This window comes from Phyllostomus discolor, chromosome 7, assembly GCF_004126475.2.
Source record: "Phyllostomus discolor isolate MPI-MPIP mPhyDis1 chromosome 7, mPhyDis1.pri.v3, whole genome shotgun sequence".
In the NCBI taxonomy this organism is placed as follows: domain Eukaryota; kingdom Metazoa; phylum Chordata; class Mammalia; order Chiroptera; family Phyllostomidae; genus Phyllostomus; species Phyllostomus discolor.
The window spans coordinates 110449279-110472992 of record NC_040909.2 but is presented as its reverse complement, the minus strand read 5'-3'; the positions used below and the strand labels follow the sequence as shown (position 1 = coordinate 110472992).

The 23714-nt window shown below is 47.3% G+C and overlaps 1 protein-coding gene across 4 annotated transcripts in view; it reads right to left on the bottom strand.

Annotated features, from left to right (window-relative positions):
- Positions 1 to 230: 230 nt before the first annotated feature.
- MATN2 (matrilin 2) overlaps positions 231 to 23714 on the bottom strand; it is a 127119-nt gene continuing 103635 nt past the window's right edge. For 3 of the 4 annotated variants that reach the window (XM_028533978.2, XM_028533977.2, XM_036031282.1), the window contains exons 11-19: positions 15138 to 15260; positions 13755 to 13877; positions 11484 to 11606; positions 8994 to 9407; positions 6562 to 6714; positions 5408 to 5479; positions 3209 to 3343; positions 2743 to 2841; positions 231 to 1048 (exon numbers count right to left, since the gene is read on the bottom strand). In XM_028533978.2, the coding sequence (XP_028389779.1) occupies positions 993 to 1048; positions 2743 to 2841; positions 3209 to 3343; positions 5408 to 5479; positions 6562 to 6714; positions 8994 to 9407; positions 11484 to 11606; positions 13755 to 13877; positions 15138 to 15260 (1298 nt within the window). In that variant the 3' untranslated portion in view covers positions 231 to 992. The remainder of the gene's footprint in view (positions 1049 to 2742; positions 2842 to 3208; positions 3344 to 5407; positions 5480 to 6561; positions 6715 to 8993; positions 9408 to 11483; positions 11607 to 13754; positions 13878 to 15137; positions 15261 to 23714) is intronic. The other variant, XM_028533981.2, reaches the window with a different exon arrangement.

Genomic DNA, 23714 nt, shown 5'->3' with positions numbered 1-23714 from the left:
TTTTCAATTCAGCTCTGTTTTGGGGTTTAACCAGGTGTACGTGTAGACTTAGTGTGTTCCTCTTCAGTGCTCCATCTCATTTCTAAGGTATAGGCTATGCCAGAGTTCACGAGTCCCCCTCTGATAATTAGGGTATTTCTGATCTGTTAACTTTCGTGCACTCCAGCAGCATTCTCGTGTAGGTCTCAGCCCTGCCAGAGTGCAGCGGCCAGAGTTCAGGGGTGTGCCCATTTTGTTCTGCTGGACATTGCCATCCTTCAAGGAGACTGCCTGTTTGCATTCTTGCTCGCAATGTCCCAGAGCCCCAGGTTCCCACATCCTTACCGACACGTGTCATGGTCACACATACTCACTGTTGCCAAGTGAGGATAAAACAACAGCTATTGTTTCCACCTGCATTTTCCTGATTACCAGGGAGAGTTGACCTTTTCTTCATATGCATGTTGGCTGTATCTCACACTTATACATTCCTAGCATTTAAAGTTAAACTAAGAATTTTACACAGAATACCATTCTCTGAAGTGAATTTTAATATTGTACTAAAGTATCCAACTAGTACATGTCCTATGGTTTTATGCATACAGCCATATACATATATCAAGGTAAAGTCCAATACAAAAAAATAGCTTTTCCTATAGCCAGTGTTGTGCAGAAGGAAGACCGTGCAAAATGTACTTCGTGGCCAAATGAGATCGCAGCGCTCTAAGGCAGGACGAGGCAAAAGCAAATCATGTCCACAGTATGTCACAGGGTATCTTGCATAGCTTATTTGTTCTGACTTGGTAAACTCATTTTAAGGTTCCGAGGGATTATTTCTCTCATTAAATTTATACAAGTTAGTGTCTACTTTTTGCCTTTGTTCTATGGCAAACCAGCTTTCGTAGTACTTTACAACCTTACAGAACTGACTGTAGCCTGAGCTTCGGGGCTCAGAACTGCGTTCATTGTGATCCTTGACACAATGGCATGCAAACACAGACCATTTCCAGTCTTCATCTGTATCTCAGGCGATTTTCCAGGGCTTCCATTCTCTGTGTCATTTCTTCTAGTAAATCTCAAATTAAGGAAGAGGAATCTGAATTGCCTATTTTTATTTACACTAAAATATAACAATTTACCTAAATAAAAATTTGTCCTAAAAAAAAAAATAAGGCCTTTTGTTCCATTTCTGCTACGTATTTTAAAACCCTGACTTGTAAGCTCATAGTGGCTTTAACAAATGCTACCAAGACTATAAATCTCTTTTGGGGGTAAAACATCAAAGTGGTATAGCTTGGCTCAAATTCTTCTTCTTTTTAACTTTTAATTCTAATCACACCTCTGTTGCTTATAAATTAGCCTGCCATAGCACGCCTCCATGAGCCAGAATTGATAATGTCGGTAATGTGAAGAGGAAAGAAACAAGGATTAGGCCTTGACAGTGAGCTAGGACATCTGGGGCGAGGGGGCGTTTTCACTCGTGGTGCCAGATACTGGCCAAAGCGTAGCAACCTTGAAGACGGCTGACCTGTGCTCTGTGATGCATGACTTCCTCAGTGGCTTGTGAGGTGGACCCTCAGAGTTGAGGAGGGGAAAGGAAGAGAAGAGGCCTGTTTGAATAAGCATTTGTCTTCCTCCCTGTGAACTCCTTAGTGCCTTCTACCCGCCCCACTGGGGGCAAAATGAGAGCCCAGATTCACCACCTGCATCAATCCCTGTCAGATTATTTTTCTTGGGGGACTGTATTTTCAGCTTTCAGAAAGGGAATTTCTAAATACTGTTCCTTATTATGTAAACCCATTGGCACAGCGATAGTTCTGAATTAAACCACTTCCCTATTGACTAGTTGGTGCATGTTGAGATAAATATCAGCCAGCTTTAGTAAACTGACTAATTTTAAGTCCAGAGCAGTTGGCAGGCTGTTCAGTGTATAAAAACACTAAATCCTCATTTCTCTATGATCTTAAAGCATTCCTTTTATTTGCAATATTGTTATAATGAATCATTGGATCCTGCTGTACCCTTGGTGGAATGTTTCATCTTAAGAGTGCTGATATAAAAGATCTTTGCTGCCAAAAAAAAAAAACAACCCAAAAACCCACAACCCAACCCAGTCCTCAAGAAACTAAACAGTGTCCAAAAGTGGCTACAGTGGGGGTTAGGGCCAAAGAAAGGACTGCAGTTGAGATGGGGTTTGAAACCTCTTCATTCTAACAGGGGTGTCTAACCTTCTGGCATCTCTGGGCCACCATGGAAGAAGAAGAGCTGTCTTAGCCCACACATGAAATACATTGTCACACAAAATCACAGAAAAAAAACTCAATGTTTTAAATAAATTTATCATTTTGTGTTGGGCCGTATTCATAGCCATCCTGAGCCATGTGCAGCCTGTGGGCTGCAGGTTGGACACCCCTGCCTCTCTGGTCCTAACCTTTGCTATATTTCAGATCAGTCCATATCATCCATTTTCTCCTAGCAGGGAGGGAGTTAATTAAATACATCTGTTTTTTCATGTGCATGCTGACCGGCCTTACTGCTAAACCTTCCAGAACAGCAACTAGCAACTAAAGGCTTGACCCTTGCCACTAAGCTTGCTTGCCCTTGGCTGTCAAACACCTAACAGTTTTCTTAAGAAAAAAAGCCTTTCACTATTCTTGACTTTATGGATCTCCTTCATTTGGCCCATACCCACATATAGTATTTGTGACATTTTGATAACATTCTTTGCATTCCATACAGAGGCATAGTACAAGAAAAGGATATAGCGTTGTGTTAATTTTCTTACTTCTTCATTTGCAAGATTCTGGACCATAATAAGGTTTTCACATTTGCATTGATCATGTTTTTCTTCCAAAGGATTTCCTGAGAAAGCAGATGGAAACTGTTCACCTCAGTAAACCCACCAGACTTCCCAGGTGCATAACAATAGGACTGAATCAGCATATGCAGGAAACCATAATGAGAGAAATGTTCGACTTTCCCCACACAGCCTGATCCAGTAAATCCCAGGAAGGGGCGGGCATCCAGCACTGAAGAGGCCTTTGTTGTGGGTTCGGGGAAGACCAAGTCAGTTTGTTTTAGTTTTTTAGTTCTCATTTTCCTTCAGTTATTCTCTTTCCCCATCCTATTTCCTATTTCCTCCTTTCCTCTCTTCTTTTAAACTGAGTTTGTTGGCAAGTGGAAGGGCTGGTATCAAGTTAACCTACAGTAGTAGTTTACTGGGAATTACCTGAAGATTTTGTGGAATGGGACAGCTTCTGTGTAGACCGTGAAAGACTGTCTCCTTCAAACAGGTATCTGTGTTGCACTGCAAAATTAGAACAGGAAAGTAGGTCTTGGATACTTATGGTGAGTGGCTCAGATTCTGTAAAGAGAAAGAAAAATGAAGTCAAACCTGCCTAACACGACTGTGGTATAAAAAAGCTCAGATGTCAGAGTAAAGCCCTTGGCATTCCCAGCATGCGGTACATAGCGTTAGGATACACTGCGGCAATGAGACTTGGCAGAGAAGCTATTACCAAACATGGCTAAGGTGTGGAGTAACTGCGTCCTATCTGATTGAGAGGGAAAAAGCCACAGTTAGCATAATTCAAATCTTACTTTCATTTCATTTTAAAATCATGTTTAGTTTTTAATTACTACAGTTCACATGCATTATTATAATAGCTCCAGGTGTACACCCCAGTGATTGGGCATTATACAACTTACTAAGTGATCATCCCAATAAATCTCATACCCATCTGACACCACACATAGTTATTAGAATATTACTGACTGTATTCCCTATCTGTACTTTACATCCCCATGACTATTCTGTAACAACCAATTTGGACTTCTTAATCCCTTCACCTTTTTCACCTGCCCCCCAACCTCTTCCCATCTGGTAACTGTCAAAATGTTCTTTGTATCTGTAAGTCTGTTTCTGTTCTGCCCATTTTTGTTTTTTATATTCAATTGTTGATAGGTATATATTTCTTATCATTTTATTGTTACTATTTTTACCATTTTTTCTTATTTTTTAAATATTTTACTTATTTATTTTCAGAGAGAGGGTATTTAAGGGAGGAAGAAAGAATGGGAGAGAAATATTACTCCATTGCCTCTGGCATACCCCCAACTACGGACCTGGCCTGAAACCCAGGCATGTACCCTGACAGGGAATTGAACCAGCAACATTTTGATTCGTAGGCCAGTGCTCAATCCACTGAGCTACACCAACTAGGGCACATTTTTTCTTCTTTTTAAAGATGACCCTCTAACATTTTACATGATACTGCTTTGGTGGTGATAAACTCTTTTAGCTTTTTCCTGCCTGGGAAGGTCTTCGTCTGTCCTTGGATTCTAAATGATTGCTGTGTAGAATAATATTGGTTGTGGGTACTTGCTTTTCATCACATTGAATATTTCTTGCCAGTCCCTCCTGGACTGCCAAGTTTCTGCTGAGGAATCAGCTGACAATTTCATGGGAGCAACCTTGTAGGTAACTAACTGCTTTTCTCTTGTCTTTAACCTTTGGTGCGGCATCTTTGGGTTCATCTTCTTTGTGATTCTCTGTGCTTCCTAGACTTGCATGTCTATTTCCTTCACCAGGTTAGGGAAGTTTTCTGTCATTATTTTTTCAAATGCGTTTTCAGTTTTCTGCTCTTAATTTTTTGGATTCTTTTTTCTTTTGCTCTTCTGACTGAGTGGTTTTGTTTTGCTTGTTTGTCTTTGCTTCCCTATACTCCAAATGACTGATTTGTTTCTCAACTTTATCTACTCTACTGTTGATTCCCTGTAAATTATTCTTCATTTCAGTTAGTGTATACTTCAATTCTGACTGGTCCTCTTTCATGCACTGAAATTCTCACCAAGTTCACTGAGCATCCTTATAACCAGTGTTTTGAACTTTGCATCTAGTAGATTGCTTGTCTATTTTGTTTAGTTCTTTTTCTGGAGTTTTGTTATGTTCTTTCTTTTAGGACATGTTTCTTCATCTCCTCATTTTGGCAGCCTCCCTGTGTTTGTTTCTATGCATTAGGTGGAGCTGCTACATCTCCCGGCCTTGGTAGAATGACCGAATGTAGTAGTTGTCCTTAGGATTCAATGGCACAGCCTCCCAGATCGCCAAGGCTGGGCACTTGAGGTGAGACCCCCCCCATGTGGGCTGTAGACATCCTCCTGCTGTACTTGAGTCTTGATTGTTATTGGTACATTGGTGGGAGGGATTTATTGCCAGACCAATCAACTGCAAGGACTGGCTCTGACCTCTGACCGCTGACCTCCGACCACCATGGAGATCAGTTGTGCAGGGGCCCAACCCACAGAGCAGGACCTACTTCAGCAGGTCTCATATTTCTCTTTCAGTCCTTCACAACTTTTGCCTGGGGGGCAACCATGGAGGAAGTATCCACCAAAGGTTCCAAAAACACTGCTTTTAAAAATTTACCTGTTGGCTGGTGAACCCTCTTCGGCAGTTCCCCAGCTGGGGAGTCCTGACTTCCATCAGAGTCTTCCAGAGCTGAGGAGAAAAAGACCAAAAGCAGTGACAGTTGTCTGCATGCACTCGTGTGTTCTTTAGGAAACGGGTCCCAGACCAACTCCTCACCTACCTGCCCTAACCCAGGGTATTTCGGTATCATTTGGTAACACCACAAATTCAAAAAGAAATCGGTTACCAGGATAATCCAAGACCACCCTAGGGTGGTTTCTCCAGTGAGGGAAGCCTGGACCCTTTAAGTGCATCGTAGTTAAGAATGCCCCCCAAATATCATATCTAGAAGGTGAGTTGGGAAAAAAAGTTAAAGTTGTCCAAGGATTAAGTTGTAGAGGCAAAAGCTCCACTTGTTTCAACTTGAATGAAACAGCCTTAAGGCAAAACATTATCTTCTCACAGTAGAAATCTGAAAGGCCTTCCCTCCCTGGTCTCCCGTCCTCGTGTTGTTTTTCCCTTTAGAGGAGTAAGGTGTATCACTTAGACTGGGGTTTCAGCGGCAACTGAACCTGGGACGGGAGTAAAAGGGAAGCTGAGCAGGACCGCTGTGCGCCAGCCTGCCTCACGGAGGGCACAGCAACTGGAGGAAGGCATGGAGAGCTCTCGTACACGGCAAAATCTGAATTCCAACGGGCAGTCTCATGCTCTGTACGCAGAGGTGGTCCATGCAGAAAGGTATCCTTCGATTTTAAACAGTGGGCTTGGACGGACTACCATCCCTTTCCACTCCAGCTACAGGGGCACATCCTGAAATCGCGCATCAGCTTCCCAATTTATGTAACGGTTGTTTCTTAGATGACCATCTCTGAAGGCTTTTTCTTTTTTTGGTTCAGGATTAAGTATGCCAGTGTGTCAAAACACTTATCACATTGCTCAGCACAAAGCAAGCACCAAGCGATGTTGGCTGTCAGTTTTGCCTCCTCTCTCCCCTCTTCCACTTTCTGTGCTTCCTGTGCTTACTGGCCCTGCCCACCAGGGAGGCGCTTTTCAGGGCACTCTGAAGGAAGGGTGCCCATTCAAGGGTATGAGAATTCTCATCGAGAATTTCCCATTCAAGGGTCTGGGCCGCCCTGTTTGCTAAGAGCTCTCCTAGACACAAGCTGCAGTACCTTCACAGATGCTGTTCTTCAGTTTGTCACTTATCTCGCCCATTGTGCTGAAGTCTTCAGCATAGAAGAGATGCTTGTTGGTGGGTTTTGAGGCGATCTCTTGCAGTTCTTCCTCAATGGCTTTCCCTACCCCGACGGCATACATAGTTACACCTAAGGCGCAGAGCAAAACAAGAACGGGTCGTTAGGGCTGTGTTCCCACGGCCTGGGAGTGGCGTGCACTGCACCCAACGTCAGCTACAGGCTGAGTGGGGTGATTTCTGTGTCGACTTCCGTTTATTTTCTCACCATTTTTATTTTGGCGCTGTGAGCAGACGACAGGGACCTGAAAGGGAAAGGTGAAGCATCTAGGTGAGGTTGGGGAGCTGGACCGCCAACCTGTTGCTCAGCTCTGGGCAAGGTTAGTTCACAAGTCCTAACTTTTCCTTGAACTAGCCCCGTGGATCAAGTGGAAAAGAGCACTGCCTTACGGCTTACTGAACGGGAATCTCTTCTGGGGTAGGTCTAAGAAGCAGGCATTTTATGACCTTATAACCTAGTTTCGACTTCTCAAAGGTACAGGGTGGGAATGGTAAGTGACCTGGGGCAACACGAAGTAGCATTCTGCCCACCCCCACCGGCCTGGGGAAGACAAAGCCTTGTGAGGAGGTGCTAAGCTAAAAAGGAGAACTTGCGGACCCCTGGAAATCCCCAAAGTCAGAAACCACAACAAACCCGAGAGTCAACGTCAGATACCAAGACATAGGAGATTGCTCCAAAAGCACCTCTGAACAGTATTAACCCTGAGACTCCCTTCCCCGTGTATTCTTTATTCAAGAGTAAGACACGAAGACCTGAAGTTGTGCTTGATGGTCAACGTTTTTTCAGCATGGATATCTTACTCTGGCTAATTCATTAGACTAGATTTTTTAAAAAATACACATAAAAAATAGCTCTTTATGCCAGGGGGCAAGAGTTATTCCTTGTTCTAAGTCTGCATAAGGTCAACAGCCAAGTTCAGCATATTTGTCCAGGAGCCCAGGGAGTTTATGTACAACTTCCTAAAAAGGGCAATTACTATTTTAAGGTTGTGTTAGCTACGCATAGGAATAATTGCACTCATTAGAGGATATCACTTCAGGTACATTTGTTGGTTCAAGAACCAAACAAACGTGTTTCTCCTTCCACCTGCTTTTGGGTGATTTGTGGGAAAGTGAGTTGTGGGGAAAGTAAGGGAGATCGATCTCAGGGTGACGCATACAAGGGTTGCCCACTGCCTTTGGGGGAAGATGCTTTCCCAGCATTTTAAGAACGCAGGCTCTAGGGGCCATGGGTTTGGCAGGCGCCTTCACTCACAGGCTAGTCTGGCTGCAGAGGAACTGAGAGCGAGCAGCCACTCGGATGACCGGCAGGATGCTTGTCTGTGGCTGCTATTCTGTGGCCTCAGAAAAAGTCGTGAACAGTGAGGGAAGCAATAACAACCACACGGCCTCCTCCACAAAGGCCGACTGAGAGGGATGGATTCCCCAGCGGGATCGCTAGCACTTCCACCCCTTTGTTCGCTCACTCGGCCAGTGTTAGTCACACAGGTCCTGCGTGCCAGGCCTAGGTGCTGGGTCCATGACGTCCCGCATGAAACCCCCATGAAGCCCCTTTCCTGCCTCACAGGACCTGCTGAGGCTGTGTGTCCTCCACGGGTTCTTAAAGACCATGGCTGTTAAGGAAACTGCTTCACAGCCTCAAGTTTTCTCATCTCCCCAAAGAAGCCCCTTTGCCTTAAGCTGTCTCTACCAACCATCCCAGCTTTTGGTTCTCCATTTCCAGAGGCTACACTTTACATCTACCCACAACTAAAGTAACCTCCAGTCCTCCTGCCTTATAGGTGGGGCCAGAAACCCCTTAGAGCAGAGGCTGGATTCTATTGAGCAACGAGAGCTTTGAGTCACAACCTCCTGCAACACTTTGATTTTCTCAAAAGCTACCTTTTGCCTCTTGCAAACACAAGAGTATTTGCTCTCCTGAGGCCTTTATGCTTTTAGCATTCACTTGCAGTATTGATTTAAAAAAAGGTATCTGTAAAAATTCCTCCCACCAGGATCTATTTTCACCAGCGTCAGAGGACTGCTGTGTACCCACCTGTGGTTACACAGCACTTGCACGACTGATTCTCTCCACTGGAGGCCACACCCTGGATAGTCACGTGCAGTAAGTAGATGGTTGCTCTGGCATGGTCTGGGTCTAGACTAATCTCCCAGTCTGCAATTTTTGCATCTTGCCCGTCCCTTAACTCCCTTTCAGGCCTCTAGATGGCACTCTAGTAAAGGTGTACAGCAGCGGTTGCGGGAGCCTTTCAGTAGGCTCAAAGACTCACTTCTGGGGCCACTGTGACCACCCAGAGAGTTTAAGAAACCTGAACCCCCAGTGGTGTAAACCCCACCCCCAGCCCACTTTACCATTGGCCTTGGCTTTGCTGGCCCACTCGGAGACGTCGTCCTGGGCCCGTCCGTCTGTGAACACGATGGCCACGCGGGGCACCCGTGCGGAGAGAGGTCTGGCCCCTTCGACTTGGGTGAAGCTTCTCTCGAACATGTGCTTCAGGGCCAGCCCCGTCATGGAGCCCTTGCCCATGTATTTCATGTGGGCCACGGCCTTTTTCATGTCCTTGGCCGAGCTGAAGTCCCTCAGGGTGAACTCTGTGCGGACCTGCGTGGAATATTGGAGCAGCCCCACTCGAGCGGCTTTGGGGGAGATCGCCAAGGAATCTATAATTCCGGTGACGAACTGCTTCACAATCTCAAAATTATCTTCTCCGAGGCTCTTGGATCCATCGATCACGAAGACCAGGTCAATTGGGCCTTCAGAGCATCCTGTGAGAATGAAAGGGAAGTGGACACAGGTAACTGATGGTAAAAGATTGTGTACGCCCAAGAATAGGAGAAAGCTATGCTTCAGTTGGAGGCATAACCTCTGTGGAGAACTGCCTGTGTTCTTTAGCTAACACACAGACGAGTGTGTCGGGAGAGACACACGGCAGAGGTACAAACTGTCCAGGGTCCTGGTCCGAGCTGCACCCTGGGTCCCTGACAGCGGGTCTGGGAGGAACTGTGTGTGAAGTGCACCAAAGGGTCTGACAGTACCCAGCAGATTCCTGCAACTTCACTCTAGCCCCCAGTGCTGTCATTCTAACAGAGAATGAGAAGGAAATTCTTTTGTTTGTTTGTTTATGGAGCTTTATGCATATTTTTATTGAATTTATTGGGATGACATTGGTTAATAAAACCATAAAGCTTTCAAGTGTACAACTCTATAACACATCTTCTGCATACTGCATCGTGTGCTCACCACCCAAAGTCAGGTCTCCTCCTACCACCCTTTGTCCACTTTTGCCCCTTGCCACCTCCCCCGACCCCTTACCCTCTGGCAGTCGCCGTACCATTGTCCGTATCTGTGTGATTTCTTTTCCTTCTTCTCAATCCCTTCACCTTCTTTATGCAGTCCCCCAACCCCCCAACCCCCCTCCCCTCTGACAGGTGTCAGCCTGGTCTCTGTTGATAAGATTTTGTTTCTGTTTTGTTAGTTTATTTTGTTCATTAGAATCCACATATAAGTGAGATCATGTGCTATTTGTCTTTCTCTGACTGGCTTATTTTCACTTAGCATAATGTTCTCCGGGTCTGTCCATGGAGAATGGATAGACTGTTGCATGAATAGACCTTCCTTTTCATGACCAAGTAAGATTCCCTTCCTTTTCACGACCAAGTAATATTCCATCATGTAAATATACCATAATTTTTTTATCCACTTACCTATTGGTGGACACTTAGGCTGTTTCCAGATCTTGGTTATTATAAATAATGCTGCTATGAACACAGAGGTGCTTATATTTTTTCAAATTAGTGTTTTGGGTTGGAGAAGAAAATTCTTAAAATTCAGCCCAGCTATCACCTTTTGCAGATAGCTTTCCTAGAAACCTGTGTATCTGTTGCTCTATGTATATGTGTGTGTGTATGTGCGTATATATAGATATATATATAATGTATACATTATAAGGAGCCTCTTCCAAAATATGTCGGTAGTGATATACTATAAAAACCATTCAGAGCCATTTTTTTCACCCAAAACATCTTGAGGATATTTTGGGTGAGAAAAGTATCTGGAGGATGTGTACAGCTGCTTCGCTCTTTCCAACAGCTGTGTAGTGTTCCGCTGTACAGCCGCACCGCACTTGACCTAATCAGTCTCTTATGGATAAAGATTTACTTTGTTCCCAGTTTCTTGCTGATACAAATAAAATTGCACAAAATGTTCTTTCATATATATATAGTTTTGGGAATACATGCACACATTGGTAGGATAAACTCCTACAAGTTGAATTGCCTTTAAAATATTGCCAGAATTGCCCTTCTCAATGTTCTGATTCCGACACTTAATGATAAACTTCCAGTTACCTATTACAGTACACCTTTGCCAACATAAAGGATCATCAGCTTTTTGATCTCTGTAACTGATAGGTTAAAAAAAAAAGGTATCATAGCTTTAATCTCTTACTATACATTTTCCTTTTTTTGCTTCTATGCCTTCTATGTTTCATGTCATGTTTAGAAAGGCCTTCTCTAATCTGAGCTCATAAAATAGTTCTCTTGATTTTTTTCCCTGCTGCCTTAGCAGTTTTATTTTTTCAGGATTAAAGCTCTGCTCCATCCCCCTCTTCCTGAAGTGCAGGGCTCAGAGCTGAACGTGACTCTCCAGCACAGGGCGCAGCACAGGTCTCAAAAGATTTCCCGCAAGTGCCGAGTTCCGCTCCCTTCCCCACTCTCTGTTCGTGCACACACATTTATATTCACGAGGGAAGCAGGGGTGGGGAATCTGTTCCCTGAAAAGAGTCCAAAAAGCCGTTACTCCCAAACCCAATTAAAGCAGAAAGCCAAGTTCAGATCACTTACTCTTGCACCGTCTTCCATCCTCCGCTAGGAGAAATCCCTCCGAGCATTTGCAGATGTAGGAATCGCCGCGGTTAACGCACATGTGTTCGCAGCCATGGTGGGCCGATTTGCAGGCATCCTTCCCTGAGGAAAATGCGGAGTGAGCAGGGGGTCAGTGCGGAAACCAGCCGGACTGGGCGGTCGAGTCAGGAGGGATCGCCGAAGCGATCCATTTTGTAGAAATCCATCTGTGTTCCAACCTCCTTTAAAACAGCCCCCTTTCAGTCTAGTCCTTAGGACAGGGCACGGTGAGGGGAACTCCCAGAAGGCTTTCACCCCCTCGAGCCTGAATGGTAAGCCGGGTGATCGGTGTCCTGAATTTATCACCAATTTTTCAAATTGTTCGACCTGCAATGGCTTTCGATTTTCCCAAACTACTGATTTTTTTCCCATAGACATCCCCAACACTCCTGTTTTAATGTATATGTCTCATGTGTGAAGTACATGTAGTGATAGCTCTTTAATCTTTACAGCACCCTGTGATAAGGGGAAGGCAGGACTGATTATACTGAACTTACAAGTGAAAAAACTCAGAAAGTTTCACGGAGCTGCCCAGAGTTGCAGCAAGTTGCTAGCAGATGAGGCATGTCCTCTCCTGACTACTCCAGTGCAGCATGAAAGCTTATGGTTCTTTTCTCGCATTAGCTCCCTAAAAGGCAGAGCTTCCTACAACATTGCAATTGGTGTGCTACAGATCCTTCTAGAAAGTGGGAATTTGAAAGTGGAGGGATTTGATTTAGTGATTAAATCCCAGGGGTAGAAGTGGTACCTATTAAGCAATGAATGTGTTGGATGGATAAGTGGTGCATGTCTGTATGCTTGCGTGTATGGAACAGGTGGCTTGGGCAGGCGTAATGGCAGCATGGTGGACAGGGTCTCCGCAGAAGGGGCATTGCTGTGTGAAGGTAAAACACAGGGTCGTGCAGGGAGCCCTGCAGGATGAGGCCAGGGTCCCACGGGCTTCCAGGAGACAGCTGTTCCTGCTAAAGGTAGGAGCCCTTCTTCCCGGTGGACAACGAGAGCAGTGAGTTCACCCTAACCCAGCTTTGCTGACACACAGAGCGGCCCCAATTATCTCAAAGGATCCTGGGAGGAAATTCCCCCAAGTCAACCTCAAGGCCAATGAGCTCACTTTGCCTTAACTAAAACAGGGCCACTCTGCTCACGGGACTTGAGAACCCCAAGAGCAGGTTGATAGTGTTGAACCCCGCAAAATAGGGATTAACAGCTCAGAATCTCTCAGTGGAGAAAAGAGCTTGCCCTGTACTCTATTGACACCCACCTCTCTGAGCTAGCGTGTCTCTGTCTCTAACTTTGGGTGCTGTGATAGTTAAGTTCATGTGCTACGGTGCCTAGTTGTTGGGTCAAACAGCAGTCGAGATGTTGCCATGAAGGGTATTTTTCAGACGAGATTAACACTGGAATCAGTATGCTCTGAGCAAAGCAGAGTATCTTCCACAATGTGAGTGGACCTCACCTAATCAGTGGAAGGCTTTAAGTAAAAAAGACTGAGGTTCCTCCAAAGAAGACAGAATTCTGCCAGCAGACTGCCTTTGGATGAGAGCTGTGACATCAGCTCTTCCGTGCATGTCAAGGCTGCTGGCCTGCCTGCAGATGTCAGACTTGCCGAGCCCCCATAGTCATGTTCTGTCTGTCCATCCATCTGTCACATGTATATATCTGTATAGATGTATACTGCATATGTGTATATACATGTGCACACACCCATGCATCTTATTGGTGCTGTTTCTCTGGAGAACCCTGACTAATATGCCTTCTAAGTACACTGTCAGAGCCTGATCTGCGAGCTATATAGAAGCGAATGATGGCGTGGGTAAGTAAAACCCACAGAAGACCCCTTCAGCACCTCTCACATCCTCTACACTTACTTATAAGAGCTTCCAAGAAGCTAAAACCCTGTAATTATCCTCTGATGCCCATAGGGATTGCTCTCAGAGATTCTAATTCAGTCCCACGGTCAGCGGGGCACTGTCCACACAACCCTTATGGAGAAGGCCAGCAGCTGGGGGGAAATGAAAAGAAACAAAGAGCCTGATAACTCAGGACCTTGACCTAGAGATTCCTAACAACTAAAGAAGACACTTCAGAGCGCCCAAGGCAGGAACTTGTCATTGTGACATTGATCGCAAAGGAAGATTTTAAAGATTAAATGGAGTTATATAACCAAGGCCCACAGATGGACAAGCGCATCTCTAGCGGGACGTCACTTACTTCTGCAGTGTCTCCCATCCGCAGCGAGCCGGAAGCCCTCCAAGCACTTGCAGACATACGACTCGCCGCTGTTCACACAGATGTGCTCACAGCCATGGTCCACTGCTTGGCAGACGTCTTGCCCTGGGGGCAGCAGAGCAAGTTAAAACATTTCATTAACATAAAGTTTCCCTGGGCTTCATCATCCTCCCAGAATCCCTCACGTCCGCCCCCTGGAATGCAGAGCCCTTTGAGCGCAGTGACCCATGGGGAAGATGGTGAAAGTGAGGCCTCGGGTCAGTGGCTCTAATTCAGGCTAACTCTCCAAAATCTCCTCACCACCACCCCCGTCCCCATTCACTAGCATCTGATTCAGTGTCTCATAAAAATGCCATCCACCACCAGCTTTCTGCAGATGTAGTTTCTGATATCAGAAGGGAAACATTTTTGGTATGATTGCTTAGAAAATTAAACCTCAATTTAGATTAGCAGCACTGAAAACTGATTTTGGCTCTGTCCCTGACACATTATGTGACTTGGGAGAATTACCTGACCCTTTGAAACCTTACCTTTCCTGCCTGAATAATGAGAGTAATAATCCCAGTTACCCATCTCTGCAAACACGAGTTGCCCTTTGGAAAGTGCTTGGAGAAGCTAGGGGGGGAAAGTGACTGATAGGGATGGAAATCACTTGCTCAGGGTCACGTACGCCCCTTTGATTATGCAGAGACGTGTCTGGTCCCATCTAAGAGGTTTTGCTTTCTGAGATATAAGAACGGCCTCATCATATGATGGTCTCTAGGAGGGATTTGTGCTCCCAGGAACAACAATATTATTATAAATAAAGAAACAAAGGCTCAGAGAAGTTAAGCAACTTGCCCAGCTAATAAATGGCAGAAATAGAAGTTGATCGAATCTTGGGTTTCCACTAGCCCATGCTACTAAACCACTGCTTCTTGCTACAGGGCACAAATGAGCGACTTCAGCTATAGCTCCGGCAGTGACTTCTTGCATTTGTGCATTCATTTGCTTTATTTTTAATGGACTTTATTGTTTAGGACAGTATTAGATTCAAAGGAAAACTAAAAAGATAGCACAGAGAGTTCCTATAAACCCCACACCTAGTTTCCCCTATAACATCTTCCATTAGTGTAATACATGTAATTAGTGGGCCAATATTGATACATCAACTAATATTAACCAAAGCCCACATCTTGTTTGCATTTCCTTAGTTTTTACCTACTGGCATTTTTCTGACCCAGGATCCCATCCAGAATTCCACATTGCATGTGGTGGTCACGTGGCACTGAATTCGGGAGTAGCCGACTTACACAGAGACGGGGACGGAGGATTTCACGCAGAGGACAGGCTCACTGATGTGAGCCAGCGCCAGTAAAAACTTACTTCTGCAGGTTTTCCCATCTTCACGGAGTATGTACCCTTCAAAGCACCGGCACACAAAGGTGTCTTCACTGCTTACACACGAGTGCTCACAGCCATGCTCCCCCAAGGCACACGCATCCAATTCTGAGAATCCAAGTGGAATGAGAGAAACAGAAGAAGGAAATGACTCAGACATCCGTGACTTATTCAGTCTTCAACGACATTTCAGACACCCTAAATTAAAACAGTATCTAATTCCATAGTGCACATTTCAAAATAGAAATCACATCTATAAGTAGAAATTCTTAATATATAAAGAGCACAAAAATTAAACGGTATCATCGTCTTCATAGGAAAAATGAACAAAAGACCTGAAAGGACAGTTTACAAAAGGAGAGATCCAAGTGGCCTGTAAATATTAGAAAATAAGTTTAACTTCATTGGCTATCATATAATGTAGATAACTTATCTACATATCCACTTAGCTATGCATGCATGCACCACTCTTAGGTGGTCCATTCATTTAGTTAACGATATTTCATGAGTCCCTGCTCTACAAGTCAGGCACTCTTCTAGGCGCTGGAGATACAACAATGAATAAAACAAAGTCTCTCCTCTGTGAAGCTCACACTTGGCAGCAGGGGTGGGAGGGAAGAGCAGGGAGGACAACAGACAGACAAATGTACGTCAGGTGGGGAAAGGTGCTTTGGAGAAAAAGCAGGCTAAGGGGGAGAGGGCGTGCCTGCTGGGTTGGAGCATGGGGGGCCCTTCTCATTTTATGCCCTGCAGTCAGAAAGGGCAGCACTGAGCAGAGCCCTGAAGGAGAAGATGAGTGAGTGCAGGGTGTCTGGGAAAGAACAGCACCCCCGAGAAAGAATCTGCCAGCTGCAGCAGGGGTGGGAGCATGCTTGGCAAGTTTTGGGAAAAGCAAAGAGACCAGTGTGACCCAGGCAACGGGAGCCTGGCAGGGAATGATCAGACGCAGATCACAGGGGATTCACAGGAAGTGGTTGGAGCTGGATGAGAATGTGTCCATGTGGAGGTAGAGGGGGCGGGGCAGCGGGGCAGGGAGCACTAGCTTGACAGAATCTCGTCTGACTCCATTTTAAAGGGACTGCCGTGCACAGACTGGGGCCTGGGTGAGGGTGTAGCACAGGAGCCAGAGGAAACCAATGCAATGAGCCCGGCAGCCCCGACAAGGCTGGCGACGAGTGGCCACACTGAGGCCCTGTTTTGAAGGCAGAGCCTCCAAGACCTGCTGATGGGGTGATATGCACTGAAGTTATTAAGTAAAAGCTCTGAAGATTATAATCACTTCCATAATCGGGCACAGATCATATCATTTTTCCTAAGGCATTTTTGCAGTATTTTGTTTTGAAGGGGAGTCCCGAGATGCACCCTGTGGGTTAGTTAGGGTGCCCATGGTTATTCCCCGTCACCCGCTAGGGACATTAAGGTTAGTGGCTTGCCAAGACCAACTGCTAATAAGTAGTAGCACCAGGCTAAAAATGTAACCTTCTGACAATGAATCCTCTGGTTTCCCCAACTTCACTGCCTTGCTAAGTTCTAAGACAGCAGTTTTCAACCCATGCACCACAAGAATTTTTAAAGCATGTGATACCAGACTATTTAGTCAGGGGCACTGACCTCTTTTCCCCTGGATAGACAAATCAAAGAATGACAATAGCCAACACAACGATAGCTGTCCAGAGTGAATGAACCAAAATTACACTTATGTTTTTTGTCAGATCAGCAAAAAATACAACATATGTTTTTGGAGGGCTGCAGAATTCTAGCAATTAGTCTATGTGTGCTGTGAGACAATTAAAAAAAAAGGTTGAAAATCACTGTTCTCAGGCGAGCCTGCAAATATGAAGGATGTCTTCCTTCGAGCAGAAGGGCTGCCAAAATTCTCAAACGATAGGAAAGCGTGATGTTAACTGAAATTATAACAGCAAAAGACAGTGAACAGAGTTGGCCCCTCTTGTCTGCTCTGAACAGGATCTGACTTCTCTGGGCACCATCTGGAGTCATCATGAATTCAGAACACGTCCACACGCAGACTCGAGTGGAAATACAGCTGAGTGATCCACCATACAGACCGCTGGCTGGCTGGCTGGCTGGCTGGGGAGGCGAGCACTTTTTCCCCCTGCCATGAATTGTATTAAGGATACTCTATTTTCCAAGGTAATAAAATAGCCATAACTCTTTCAGGACAGCCTTGTCTAGCCAGAGTCCAGACACCCCCTGAACACACCCCTTCTTTCTGGAGCTCCCCCCAGGCCCGGTGCAGTCCTCTTAGCTCCAGCTCCGTCTGGCATCTTGAAGAGTGGGTGAGTCTTCCCACCAAGACCCTGAGGGCCACAGACACCCAGGTACTCCAGAGCCACGGCCAGTCGGAGCCTGACCTGGCTGCAAGGCACTGCTTTCCTTAGGAACCTGCCGGCCCGAGCTTGCTGTCCCTGGGGGCAGGTCTTCACCCACAGTGGCAGATTTTCCCAGAGTTCCAGCGCACTTTCTGAGTGCTCTTGCACTTTCGTAGTAGTAGATGTTTTGAAATTTTGTTGCATGCATTCTTTAAAAGTCCGTGGAGAGTTTGGGTTTTTAACCTTTCCCCTCCTCGCCCCCTCAGAGTGTCTGATCCAGAGATAGTAGCACAGTGATGAGTTCTCAACTGAGCATCAATTTAGTATCTGCACATAACAGGTCTCCCAGTTAGTACCCACCGAGCAAAAGGAAACATTTCCTCAGTTCTCCACTCTGAAAAGCGAGGGTGACTAGACCCCTCCCCTCCTGGGGCTTTTGTGTAGACGTTTGAACTGAGAACCAGCGGGGTGAGATGCTGGGGTCAGCTGGGCTCCTCACTCTCTCCTAACACCCGCCTTGCAGAGCGCTAGGAACCTTACAGTTCCCATCCGTTCAGCAAAATGTCCAGCTTCAGCATGTCGGGGATGCTCTGGATCGCTCATAAGTCAAAGAACCACACGTGGGAAACTAGAGAATGCCAGAGTTGCACTGTAGTTATCTTCCTGACCACAGGATCTAGCGGCTTTGTACTCACCACGTCTGGAAACCAACCTGGAGCCAGCTTCTCCCGGGAGCCAAAGGCACTCCCCTCAGAGAAAGTACTTCAGTGGGTCCCTAACAGGCAAAGCGCCACCATCCCTGACTCACTACCATGGGTTACCTTAGCCTAGGGAGAACTGTGGGCACCCCAGCGAGAGGTTCATTCAGCAAGTGTTTATGGAGCACTTACTCTGTGCCAGGCACTATATTTTCAGGCTGAAAGGGATCTTGGAGATGGACTGATCAATCCTTTTGTTTCAGAGTTGAGAAAGCTGATGGCCAGAGAGTAACTTTCCCAAGGTCCCTTAACCTGCAGAGGTAAACTGGTTCAGCTGTGCTGGGGCAGAGGCGTGATTAGCTTACAAATCGATCACCTCCATGTTCCCTGGTCCACTGCCTCCAGTGGTCATCCTAGGTCAGCAGAGTCTGCTCAGACCGTCTGGGAGATTCTCAGAAGACAAATTAAAATGGTTTTCCCAAGGGAGGCCAGGCCTCCAAGTGGTTTAATGTAACTCTAAGTGCTGTAGGTGATCTGTCAGGCCTGCTTCTCCGAGCCCATCCGTCACCAGTCTCTCTCACGCACTCAAAACTCAGTACCCAGCACTCTCTCGACCCTATGCTGACACGTGCTGTTTCCTGTGCCTGGGGAGGGCTCCCCACTCCGTCCCAGTCTGTGGGTGCCAAAACAGAATACCACACACTGGGTGGCTTTTAACAGCAAAAAGGTATTGATCACAATTCTGGAGGCTGGAAGTCTGGGATCAGGTGCCCATATGGCTGGGCGAGGGCCCCCTCCCGGGTCTCAGACTTCCAGTTGTGTCCTCACAGGACAGAAAGGACTAGGGAGCACTGTGGGGTCTCTTTCCTAATGGCACAAATCCCGTTCATGGGGGCTCCATGCTCATGACCTCCCAACGAGGTAATCACCTCAAGGGCCCCACCTCCTAATACTACAACCTTTGGGGGGGTCAGATTCCAACACAAGACTTTGGGGAGGACGCAGACATCCGGGCCCGAACACCCGCCATCTCTGGCCCACCCACTCCGCCAGTCTCTCGGTGTCAGACCAAACGTCTCTTTCTCAGAAGGCTTTCTCTAGACCAGGTGATGCCCCCCGTCACAGGCTCTTGTGGCACCTCTTCTCCCCGCATCACAACTCTCTTCACCCGGGATGGATGATATTGTGTCTTTAATATCTTTCTTCCCTGAGAAATTTTAAACTGTGCCAGGGAAGAGCCTGAACCTGCCTCCCCCCACAGGGGTGACGCCCACACTCAGCACGACACGCCCAGCACACTGCAGACACAGGGTCAACATGTGTGGGGGTGAGAACAAATGCAGCCAGCTTCAGGAAGCACCTGGCCTCACATCCAGAGACGGGGGTGAGCACAGACTCAGCTGGGAGCCGCCACTGAAATGAAATGGATGCGAGGACTCCGGAGAAATCGAGGGGCGCAGGAAGAAAACGTGTCCCTCTAAAAGAAGGGTCTTCCTCCTTTCACACTGAGGGGGGCGGGCCCACACACTCCAACACGCTTTCATCACGAATGGGGTCTGCCATCTGGGATCAGGATGATCAGAAGTTTCAGGACACAGAGCAGGTTTCTAGGGTCCCCGCTGGCAGCCCCGCAGGCTGACACAGGCTGTGCTCCCCACATCTGGATTCCACATCTGGTGAGTCATGTACGTCTGAGGGGTAGTAATTGTGGGGTAATGCGTTCTGTGGGCTCGAGCTTCGGCGGCAATGACAGACAGCAATCCTGTGCCTGGGGCTCCACGCAGGAGGTCATTAAGACCAACCCCAACTCCAGAGGGAGAAAGCCACAGTGGCTGCCTGCCTAGCGGGTAACTGAGGCCGAGAGGTAGAATGACAGTTTTCTGGCTTTTCTTGGAATAAGAGCTAGTCTGCTAACTCTGTAAAGGCTTTAGCCCAGACAAAGCAAGAAGCAGCTGAACTGAGCTGTAATTTTCAAGGGCATCTTACTCACTCAAGGCAAGAGATCCTACATTAGGCAACCTGGGTTCTAGTCCTGACTCTGCCACCGACCCCAGGGCCAACCTGGGGGGGCCAGTTTCCCACAAAAGAAAGGGAAGCTCTCTAAGCTTCCTGCTGTTGCATCTGTTGAAGTCCTACACCCAGCATGATGGTAATTTGGAGGTAGAGCCCTTGGGCATTATTAGGTTTAGATGAGGTCGTGAGGGTGGACAGCCCAGGACAGGATTGGTGGCCTTATGAGAAGAGCTCCCAGAGAGCTTGTTCTCTCTTTCTCTCTCTCGCTCTCTCTCTCTTTCTTCCTCTCCCCCACCCCCTCTCTCTCTGCCACGGGAGGACACAGCCAAGAGGAAGCTTCTCACTGAACCTGACCAGCCAGGCACCTTGATCTCAGACTTGCAGCCTCCAAAACAGGGAGAAAGAAAATTTCTGTTGTGGAAGCCCCCAGTATCTTGTTACAGCAGCCCCAGGAGACTGCTGCACGGCCCTCGCCTTGCTCAGGGCTTCTCCCACCCTTCCAAGTCAAACTGGGGGATCAGGCCCTGACAGGCCTTCACAGACCCGCAGAGGTGGCTGGACTAAAGGGACCCTGACCGGGATCCCCAGTGCTCTATCCTTGTGGCTCAGAATTCCACCAAAGCCCTTCACCTGTCAAAGGATGGTGGTCTTCCTAGGGCTTCCGTAGGCTCCTGAGTCTGACCCTTGGGTGACCTCTCCTGGGGGCCCCCTCCAACAGGAGCAGGCCAGGCCCTGGGCGGTAGGGGTTACTTCAGCCTCCTTTGGGGAACATGCAGCCTGAAGGTGGGAGATAAGACCATAACAGAGTATCTTTGGGGTGTATGGCAATTTACACTTTCCCAAAGCTCTTCAATGAAAGTCTCTCTCTGTGCCACATGGCAACCTTGGCAGAAAGGCAGAAATGATCACTCTCAGCTTACAGCTCAGTGATCAGATCCAGAGATGGTCATTCCCTTGCCTAGGGTGGAAGCCACAAGATTTGAACCTCGTCTTGGGGCTATTTGTTCAGTGTTCTTCCTGCTCCGCCAATTGTTTCTCAGATCTGTGCATAGATCTGACAGCCTGGGGTGACGCTGGGGAGGGAGAGTGCTGTGGTAAGGGCCAGACGCCACCTGCAGGGGGTGTAGGAGAGAAGCTTCCTGAGGGGACAGGCAGGAAGCTCCCCATAGGTGTGGGGGGTGATAACAGCCATAGGCTGGGTTCCCACCAGCAGAGGGGGATAGGGTGGTTTCCTAAGTGAGCACAAGATGGACTAGGGGTGTAATACCCGCCTGCTCAGAGAATCTGGGGACTCACTCTCCTGAAGAACTAGAGGATTAAGGAAGACTTAGGATGGGGCTCCAGGGGTGGAGGAAGGGGTTCTCCGACACTGCCAAATCAAGGAGCTGGACTGGAAATTGATTTTGAGAGACAATGGAGAGTCGCTGATGGATACTGAGCAGGGAGTGGACCCTGTGCCAGGTTCTACATGATAAAAAGACATTCACTGTGACGTTCACTCACTGAACTTTATCGAGTATCTCCCACGGGCCAAACAGGACCTGGTCTCAACCTCCAGGGGCTAGAGAGGGGAGGAGACCCCTTAGCTGCAGCCCCCGCCAACATAGGCATCAACTCCCCAAAAGCAAGGCTGGCTTCGGGGCAGAATCTAGGCAATGACATCTTGGGGGCCAGGGGCAGGAGGAAGGGAGAGCAGGCTTCACTGCAGAGCTATGGGGATAACAGTGCCAATTAGTCCATGCTTCAGAGAACCTTCTGGAAGGTGAGTGAAGGGTTCTTCGGGTCACCTGCTATGCAAGCTGTAGGGGAAAGCTGCCTCTACACAGGGCCAAGGACACCTTTATCTGCTGAGCCAGACCGGGGTGACCCCCAGCGGGCCCATCCACAGTCCAGCAGGTTTTTCCAAAAAGGTGCAGTCACATCATCAGGATCTTTGTCATCTGGCCTGGAGCTGGCAAACACACTCCCCCACCCCCAGTTAACTACGCAGTACTGGAAACACAGCCCATTATTACACGATGGGGCCACCGGGCTGAATCATCCTGGGGCAGACAGGAAACCTTCAATTAGGGGAATAGCTCAATGCAAAGGTATCAGCCTGGCGTCTCCTAGGTCCCCCATTCCCTGAGGATAATTTTAGCCCGTCTGATCATCTCACAAGTTTTCGTATAGTCACAACCACATATAAGACACACACTAAAATTCACTTCTAATTGCACTGTTCACCATTTACTCTTACGGATGATGTCACTGTACCAGTAGTTGCAAACACACTTTAAATGCAAAACTGGGCAACATTTAAACGTGTCAGTGGCATAACCCAGACGTGGACCTGGGTAGGGAGGGAGACGGAGCACGTGATTTTATGGAAAGGCGGCAGCATTTCCTTGGAAGGGTTGTGAGAATTTCTTTAAAAGGCCTGCCACCATCTTCGGGCAGCTCTTGGTGATCACAGTAAGGGAGAAGAAGGAAGGGCGTAAATAATCTAAGATGGTGGGGAATTTAAACAAACCAGTAAAAAACCATGCATCTGGCTCTGGCATGCGGTCAGATGTCGCTACAATTCGACACACCCATCCTCCCTCTGCACCCGCCTGCCCACACCCTCCTGTGCTGGCTGGAGCAGCAGTCCAGGAGGCGGCTGGGCAGGCGGCCATAAGCAAGCATTAAAATGGATAATCCATTTGCCAAGACTCAAGAATCTGTCTCAAAGTATGGAAACGTTTCTCACAGGCTGCACAGTTAGAGAGGCACACCCCGCTGGGCAGTCGGCTCACCTGGCCACGTGAGTGGCCCAAATAAAAAGGTGGATAAATTAGTTTGTGGCACAATTGTATCAGTGGTCAGGAAAGCTGACCCTATAACCAGCAGGATGGGGAGGGTAAATTATAGTCTTTTCTCTCCACTTCTGATCCTTTCTCTCAAAGTGACTTTTTGTAAGCCTTTATCTTGGAAATGGAATTGCAGGACAGAAAATAGCATATTTTTCAATGAAAAGGAGAGAAGGATCTAGGAGATATTTTGTTTGTTTTTGGTTTAAATGAACAGAGACTGAAGATGGGACCAGCTGCAAGGAAGTGTGTACCCAGGAAACATCCCCGCCAACCTCACCACGTGCAGCCACATGATCTAGATGGGGGAGGGGAGGTTTCTCAGGAGCCTCCTTTCTCCCAGAACTGCCTTTGGAGTCACATGGACCAGTGATTGGACCCACTTCATAACAGTTGGCAACCACAGGCTCTTTACTCAATCTGAGCGGCAGTGTCCTCACCACGGGATGGGGATTCCACCGGGTTGCAGCAACAGGAGAAGGCCTGTACCAGCATGAAGTCAGCAGTCAGTAAGGCGTTCACAGCGCTACTCTTGTGTGACCCCAGCTGGCTTCCACTGTCACCCAGATTGAGGGGTTAAAGAAGTGAGAGCTAAGAAATGGGGCTCTCTGTCCAGCTGCAAAGCAACCATGAGGTGGACTGTGGGAACAGAGAAAGCCATCTCTGGTGCTGGAAGAGGGAGCTAGGGAT